This window comes from Desmodus rotundus, chromosome 4, assembly GCF_022682495.2.
Source record: "Desmodus rotundus isolate HL8 chromosome 4, HLdesRot8A.1, whole genome shotgun sequence".
NCBI lineage: Eukaryota > Metazoa > Chordata > Mammalia > Chiroptera > Phyllostomidae > Desmodus > Desmodus rotundus.
The window spans coordinates 147,632,254-147,640,905 of NC_071390.1; the positions used below are offsets into that span (position 1 = coordinate 147,632,254).

Here is an 8,652-nt window from a genome sequence, read left to right on the forward strand (position 1 = left end):
TGTTTTCCTTTTGCTAAATTTTATTTTGAACACAAGAATCCTCATGTCTATCCCACCCTACCCTTTCTTCCATCACCCTAGTGTGTCCGAACCACTTCACTGTTCCTGCATGCAGAGCACACGTACATTTAGATTTTGTTATGGAATTTAAAGCCAAGAATACACCATGTTTATCTGTAACTGCCCCCCCTACCCCCTCCCAGAACTTTATTATCTGTGTTGTGTTGTAGTACCTAGCATCATAAAGTGTCTTTATTTCAGCCCGGTGATGGGCATTTCAGCTAACGTCTTTTCACTGGACTTTTGGGGCTCTGGCTAAGAACTCAGCAGCTCAAAACCAATTCAGGGAACAGAATCCCATCTCCGCTCTTTCAGAACCTGCTGGTTCAGAACCTTGTGGTTCCCTCAACTTCCATATACTCTTCCAATGTGAGTGTGGCAAGAGAGCGAGGAGAGGCGCTGCCTCAGGGCCGCTGTGGGGGAGGTTCCACAATGCCACGTGATGCCCTTAGAAGGGGAGACATCTGCACGTCTTTAAGGGGGCGTTCATATACAAAATACAGCTAGGCCAGGCTTAGTGACTTGTCTTTGCCTGACTCTCGCCCATGGGAGCCAGGACCCCAAATCTTTGGGTAACCTCTCTGTTCTGTAGATCCGGGCCGGCCAGTGGGGTAGGCCCTGTCTCACGCAGCTCCTGGGCACTTGAAACGTGGCTCATCCAAATGGAGATGGGCCGTAATTGCAAAATACACACCGGAGTTCAGAGCCTATTACAGAAATAATCTAAAATTTCTCAGTTTTATACTGATTACCTGTTGAAATGATATTTTGGATATATTTGGTAAAATTACATGCATCATTAAAATCAATTCCACCTGTTTTCTTTTCTTTGCTTAATGTGGCTACTAGAAAACGTAAACTAGACCTAGGCCCTGCATGATCCGAGGAGGAGCCCACATTCTACAGAATCCTTTTACTGCTCTCTGTCTCTGGGCCTTTAGCTTCAACCGTGGGGCTCTGGGGTGCAGGCATGTTCTGTGGAGGTGTCCCCAGACCTGGCCCTGAGGAGCCTGGTCAGTGCTCAGGGTCTGTGTAATGAGAGGCTTACTTGCTGCTCCAGGCCTCCCCAGCCTCGCATGCCTGCAGAGTGCGCTTTCCAGAGCCGTCCGTGAGGGACCGCCCACCTCATTTCCAGTGGAGAAGCAGATGTCTTCGCTCACAGGCCACCCCTCTCAGAATCAGCTGAGTGTGAGGCTGATGGAACACAAAAGTGTGGCACTTGGCCGGTGCGGTCCTCTGCTCTCCCACCGGGTGATGTTCTGTGAGACATCAGGAGGCACCGACTCCCATGAACTCTGCTGCTTTAGCCTGATAGGCACTTGGTGCGTGAATCACGTTTGAGGAGCAGCAAGCTCCTCTCCCAAATGCAGCACCTGCCCTCTCTGGTTTATGATGTCAGACTCGAAGTGCTCCAAATGTTGTCTTACTTGTCACACTGGCATCGTGTTGTAAATATGTCATGGCGAAGTTGAGCCCATGCGAGGACGTGCTGCTGGTGACATTGGAATCTGTGTGGCCTCAGGATATAGTTTCCCAGAGGTCTTGCTTAAGACCTCTTGCTTAAGAAGCAATTGTTTGTAATAGTTTATACAACTATCAAATTGTACCATCCTTCTGTATTTCTTACGTGTTTTCTCCTAAAAAGTTAGAAAACCTTTGAACTGCTGTGGCAGGAATTTCTGACCTCATAGGAGGCACGTGTGTGTGCTTCCGATTTGCCTGGACGCAGAGGCCTGTGACTCCCGGGGGCCAGATTTAGCTTCCCCCGGCGCAGTGCGAGTGGCAGTTTATGACTGTCGTTGTTCTGCGTGGTGTCCCATCTGGGAAACCCAGGCCATCTGGGCCCAGTGTGGGGTTTTTCAGTGCGGGCTACAGAATGCATCCTCGGATGGCCCGGACTCACTCACCTGTGTGGGGGAAGGCCCAGAGGATTTGTGTGAACAGTCCTGTGTCCAGCCCTGGGCCAGCCTGCTGGGTGCTGGCAGTCAGAGACAGAGGCCCAGGAGTCAGGATTTCAGGGTCCTCAGGCTCTCCTGTGACAGCATCTGATCGCAAAGATGCTCACTGCAAAGCAAACTGTCATTAGAGTTGTAACTTACAAAAAAATAATTAAACAATCCTTAGCACCAGTCGAGCTCACCTCTGCTGGTTAACAGGCATTGCATTTAAGGCTAATCATGTTTCTCTATCAACGGCAGGGAGGGACCATCAAATTATTAAGAGCAACTCACATTTTTTCCATCTGTGATTAGATAAAGATCATACATGTCCCTTTAAAACAGCTTTTTGACGATAGCTTTCTACTCAGTGAAAACAAGATTGTTGAAATGGATTTTGATCCCTAAACATATTTATTTATGCTCTGAGAATTAAGCCGGAAACAGACCAGTTATTCAACTAATTCCCACTAATTTTCTTTTCTATCTTTTCCCCCACAGATTCGTACGACCCTAGCAGAGTGGAGAGGGTGTGATGAGATGGCAGTGAAGTGCAGGCCCGCCATATTTGCCGACTGAGTGTCCTGTGGTTTTGTCTGTCAGCCAGCTTGTCCGTGTGTCAGCTGGAAACTACTGGCTTTCGGTGCACTGTGACGTGCTTTACCGCGGCTCCCAGGAGACTCCGTGCCCACGGAGTCACTCTGTGGAAGTAAAGGAGTAGTCTGTTGGAACCATCTGTTTTTGTAACATGAAGAGTTAATACCTGTTCGGAAAAGAGTCACATAGACTCTCCTGCATGATGGATTTAGCCAAGCTGGTAAATGGTTTGGTGTTAATCTGGTTCTGTGACAGTCTGAACATGGGCGATAGAGAGAATGATTTTGGAAGGACCGTGAATGTCGTGAGGTCCCCTTCACATCCCCAGCGCCTGCGGTCCATGCGCACGTTAAGGAGTTTGGGACATAGGCTGTTACCCAGTGTTTCTGCACTTTGACTTTCGGGGAAATGTGAATGAGTATGTCTGGTCCATTTCTAATCAATTTGGCCTTCTGCTGCTGGAAGTAACTTAGCGTATAAGTAACTTGCCATCAGAGACTAAAAGCAATACCTTTTTAAGTTTCTAAAAGATTAAAACACTTGCTATAATGTACTAAGAGTATTATTTATCTGGTAATGAAATACGAGGATCGTTTGCAGACATGCCATCATCTGCTTTGCACTCAGTGTTATCTATCTATTTTTATTTCCTGTATGGACACTTAGAAATTCTTTATATGGAAAATAATTGCTGGTTTAAAATAGACCATTTTAACAAAGCGACTGTATTTCTTTTTACAAAAATGCTATTTTTCTATGTTGTAAACAGTTGTTAGGCGGCAGATTTATAAGGAAGTATTATTTTATTTAAGAATCTGTATCCCTTTGTGTGAGAGGGAACCAGAGAGGGTTCACGTTTGCTTTGAAGCATATACCCCTTACCCATTCACAAATCTGCTAGTTCTATTTTACCTTAGAAAAAGATGTCAATATAGACATTTTACAGGGTTTATCAAATAAACTTTTAACAAACTTTTTTTTACAAATATAGCTATAAGGTTATATAACCCTCCAAAAGCAGCCAACATCCTTATGACAATTTTTGCTGCCATGTCCACTAGAATTACCGAAAAGCATAGTTTCACTCTGTGTATCTATGGGGCTCTGCCCTGAAACCGTACTTTCCTCCCCTTGCCCCCGGCCCCTTTAAGAAATATGTATTTTTATCTAGAATGATCCTTAATTAGTCTCTGCATATTTTTTAAAGTGCTAGAGACATTTTAAATATGCCATTACAAAAGTATTATGAGGCCTATGTATTCTACTGTTTACTATTGCATTAACCTGCACAAAGTTTATGCATTTTTTATGCATTTGCCTATTCTTTCTAAGTAAGGTATTCTTGTTAGCTAACATTTCCTGAATACATTCTTGTCTCTTCCCTCCCTTTCTTTTACTTTTCCTTCTTTCTTTACTTTTCTCTCTCCCCCCACCTTTTTTTTTTTTTGGAGAAGCCACCTTATCTGTTTTTAGACATTTCAAATTCCTAAAATGTGAACTGCTGGGTGGTCTGCAATTTGGCCCTAAAACAGCTCTGACTGGGCTTCCATGCCTGTTTTTATCTGTACCATATGATTCTATTTCATAAGAACTTCATGTATTTGGACTGTAATAAACAACACAGAATCTAAGTAATTCTAAAAAATCTTTTCAGATACACTTATCCACAGTCTTGGGTCACTTCTTTCCAGATTTTTGGCTCTTGTGAAAAGTCACAGTAAGCTCTTGTTTTCACAACACAAAGAGAAGGGCCAGGTCTCTGCTAAGAAAAGCTTAAATTGTTTTTCCTGGGAAAAATTTACTGGATAAGAGGTTAATTATCTGGCAGAACTAATGGCGGTGGTTACCTGAAGGTCTTGTGGGCATCCTGCTCCCCTTTTTGAATGCAAGTGAAAGAAGGCATACGTATATAGGCATGTGCACATACGTGACATATACAGACACATACATGTGTACATACATGCAAGTGAACTCTGTTCTGACTTCCTTCAAAATTTTGTTGACCCCATATAAAGACTTCTTTTAAGGAAAAGAATTAAATTTTAGCTTATTCCTCAAGAGAAAGAGAAGGGTAAAGAGAAATAATTATTGTACCTTATGTATATCACAACCCAAAATACGATACTCTTGTTTTGTTTTATCCTAAATTGTTGTATTATAGCTTTCTGAAACCATTCTGAATTTAGTTGATATTATCAATATTTATACTTCTAAGCTTCATTCCTGGATTCCAGCTTGCAAATAAATCTTTTGGGGGCGACGGGAAGGTAACTTTGACAATTTGACTTTTAAACTTGCATATTCTAAGGGAAATAATACAGTCTAATTGGAAATAGTTTTCCCAAAGGTATTGAACTGATTGCTAATCATTCTTTTATTATTTCTATTGCTCATATACACATACCTCTTTGGTATTACTTGTGGCTGAAAAAAAACTTTTTGTCTTTTATGTTTGTCATCGTTTCTCTCATATGTATGACTAACTTTCGGTGTTTAATAATTTAGGGCTTGTACAATTAAATTAAAAGTTCTGATTTTTACCTGGACTAAAAATTATATGAGGAATTACATATGAAATGTATTTGTATTTCTTAGTTTGCAAAAGGACAAAAATGTTGGGAATATAGCTCTAATTACCTCTTTGAAGAAAAATTCTCAGTGATTGAAAACCAAATATCTTTATTATCACTTTTCAACCTTATGTTCCTGCAAACCACAGAAAACTCCTTAGAAGCACACGCAGCTCCCGACTGCAGCTTCAGAACCCTTTTCTGTGTTGTTCATAACTATTTGGGTTTCTTTTTTAAAAGTCACTTCAAAATGTCTACTCTCAGATCTGGCGTGTGTACTAGAAGTGTAGGTTGAGGTTTTAATTCATGTGGAAATTCTAAGTGGAACTTTTCCTATTCATCTGACTGGTGGTGAAGGGCTGGTGTTAGTGGAAGTTCAAGTGCTTACACTCCACGGATTCTGAAACTAGACCCTGACCACACTTTGTGCCAGCAAAATGACTTACTCTGGTAGAAGCTTGGCTTAGGGCTTCTGAGGAAAAACGGAGAGCCCACCCACTGGTGACAGAGCTACTTCCCAGCCCCAAGCAGAAGGAACGGATGGAAGATGAGAGTAACCCGCCACTGCATCTGTGACCCCTAAGGACTGTGTGTGTGCATTTTGGCTCTGTCGTTTGTTTTGTTTAAAATGATTAAATAATACGCAGTTAAGTGTCAGGTTTTCATCTCTTGGAAAGTGCTCAGGGCAGCAGAATTCTCTCTAAATGTCTGAGCTTAGAGAAACACTCCCATTTTCAGAGTCCTTGTACACAGTTACTTCAGTGTTGGGACCATTGTTCTGCCAGATCTGCCTGTGCAGGGGATGAAGCTTGGGACGGGGTGAGGGTGGGAGTGTGTTTCTTAAGCTGAAGCCAGTGTAGCAGGCCTGGGGGATTTCTGCATTTTCTCTTTGCTTTTCACTGCAGATTCTGTACATCTGTTCGTGGGAGGAGAGTTGCTACTCAGGACAGAATTTAAGAGAGGCATTCCAAGTGACCTTTAAGAGTCTGCATGGTGGGAGGTCCTTTTCTTGGATAGTGGGTTGGTCCACTGTGGGACCCACCACGGGAAGATGATAAAGTAACATTAAGGAAAGAGGGTCCCCAGCCTGCGTGGTAAGGAGTGGGTAAGACTGTAATTCCGATGGAGGCCTCTTGGAAAGGTCGGTGTGGCCTAGCAGACTGCCCATTGAAACAGTGCTTGGGTTCATCAGCAGTGCGGCGAGGCGGGCAGAGCGCCTGCAGATTCTTGGCTTTGACTTTTGAGAGCCCCTGTCACAGTTGTGTTTACTACAGAGGACAGGGACATCCTTGTACTGTGGCCTCTGACCGAAACGTGAACCCAAAGGCAAGCGTGGCCATTCGTCCCATCGCCTTGATTGGGGGTGAGGAGGAGCGCTCCCCCGGCCATTCACCCCTTTCCCCCACGGCAGCCGGGCCCTGGGCCAGCAGCTGAGCCAGAGGGGCGGCCTTTCTGCTGCCCTCGCCCTCCCCACGGCGGGCCCAGACACTGCCGTTTACTGTCACAGAGCAAGAGGGAGACAGATTGAGAAGCACACGGCAGAAATTAAAAATGAAAACTGCCTGTCTCAGTGAGGGAGAAAAGCAGTAACTGACAGATTATAAACTCAATGAGGTACTTATTCTTCACGTGAACCAGCTGAAATTCGAGCCCTTAAATGCAGGCCTGACAGTACAGCTAAGCAGAAGCACCTCAAAAAAAAAAAAAAAAAGAACAAGAACTTTTAAAATGTGAAGACAAGGCCCCATAACCCCTCAGGAACTGTAATTGCACAGCATTTTTTCGGGCACTGTCAATGCAAAGGCAGGTGGGGAAGGTCCCAGGAAAGACAAGCGGTACTGGCCAGAGGCCAACTGCGGTCCTGCCCCCACAGCAGGCGGTGCCAGAGGCCTTGTGGTGATGAGAGGTGAAGGTGGGTGAAGGCTAGTGACACCAGCATGGCACATTTGAATGTCTTAAAGGAGCTGTTGTATTGCTGCACATAATGTAAAGCCTTGCTGTTTCAGGATGGCTGGCCTGCTCCGTGACACACGTCCCAAATAAAGACGTCACATGAAAGTACCTGTGTGCATCGTCTTTGGCTGCCCTGTGGCCCTTAAAGGCTGATCCTGGAGGGCAGCAGGCTGCAAGGACACAGCTCAGGTGGTGTCGGTAACACAAGGACAGGTGGCCCGAGACGTTCCAGCACCTGTGGTCTCCACCAAGTATTTCCTGCGTGTTGGCGCTCCTCTTTGTGTCCCTCGCAGGGACTTGCTGACGTGGTGGAAAGAGGCCTGGGGTCCATGTGGGGACTGGGTTTGAATTTTAACATGTGGCCTTGTTCACGTCCCTTCCCCAGATTCTGTCCCCACATCTACCTCTCTCACTCCTCGAATATAAGAATCGCATGTACAGAAAGGCCCTGGCACACTGGGCATTCAGGGCATGGAAGGTGAACGTGGACCTGGACTCTGGGGGGGGAGAGCAAGTCGGTGTCTGGCAGCTGGTAGGTTTTAAATCCAGGCTGTGGTCCCTGTTCCAAGCGCCCTGTCCTCGTGCCCAGCATCGCGTTTCTGGAAGCAGAGGCACACGCTCTCTGTTCCTAGTAGCTCCATAAACATACACGCTGCTGTTTCCAAGTGTTAAAGTTCGGTCTTTCTTTCCAACGTAAGCTCCTTCTCTCTCCCAGTAGTTTTCCCTGACTGTTGTCCCTGTCCTCCCCTTGGCTCCCCGTGTGCAGGTCTCAAACTCGAGTGTTCCAGGGCCCCTGCAGTAAGTAGTCTGAACTCTCAGACCGCGTTGAGATGCGGGCTTTAAAGTAAGACCCGGTGGGTTGATCACTGAATCCACATATTGAAATATTACCGCAAAATAAGTCCTCTGACCAAATTAATAATCTGAGATGAACTATACAACCTAGGAATCAGAGGACCCAGTCCCGGGCTTGGCTCTGTGTTAACTAGCTGTGTCCAGCCACCTCCCTTACTCTCTCTGGGACACTTCCTAAGTGGAGAAGAGAGATTGAACTAAGCTGGTTTCTTCCAACTTTAAGATTATATAACTATTTTGGGGGCAAATTGGAAGTCCATAGAGGCTGACAACCTCGAAGTCTCCCAACATGTTTTTCTTAGGCTAGAGCAGGGCACTGGGGCGTCGATGAGCCTGACAGTTGGCCCACGGCCTTCATCCAGTGTCTGCAGACCGCTTTTCTCACCATTGGGCTGCCTGGGGTCCTTATAAGTGCAGTTAGGTTCAGAGATGTTTGGGTCTCACCAGCTAAGCTTCTACCCCACACATAAATCTTCCCCCAGGTGGTCAGTCAGCTTGTATTTCACAGGCTGGAAATGCTGTCAGTCAGCCCATTGCTCAGAATTTGGGGGACAACAGCTCCATGGAAAACAGTGCCAACCCTCCCAGGCCCCAGGGACCTCTGGTTTGGATTTAGCTGGAGAACCCAGCACTTCTTTGAGCTACAGGAGGTCCGTGCCGGATCCACTGACTATTTCTTC

General features: G+C 45.5%; 1 protein-coding gene across 4 annotated transcripts in view; it reads left to right on the forward strand.

Moving 5' to 3' along the window:
* Nucleotides 1-6,884, forward strand: part of JCAD (junctional cadherin 5 associated) — a 45,926-nt gene extending 39,042 nt beyond the window's left edge. For all 4 annotated transcript variants that reach the window (XM_045182794.2, XM_053922592.2, XM_053922593.2 and 1 more), the window contains one exon: nucleotides 2,499-6,884. In XM_045182794.2, the coding sequence (XP_045038729.2) occupies nucleotides 2,499-2,533 (35 nt within the window). In that variant the 3' untranslated portion in view covers nucleotides 2,534-6,884. The remainder of the gene's footprint in view (nucleotides 1-2,498) is intronic.
* The last annotated feature ends 1,768 nt before the right edge of the window (nucleotides 6,885-8,652 follow it).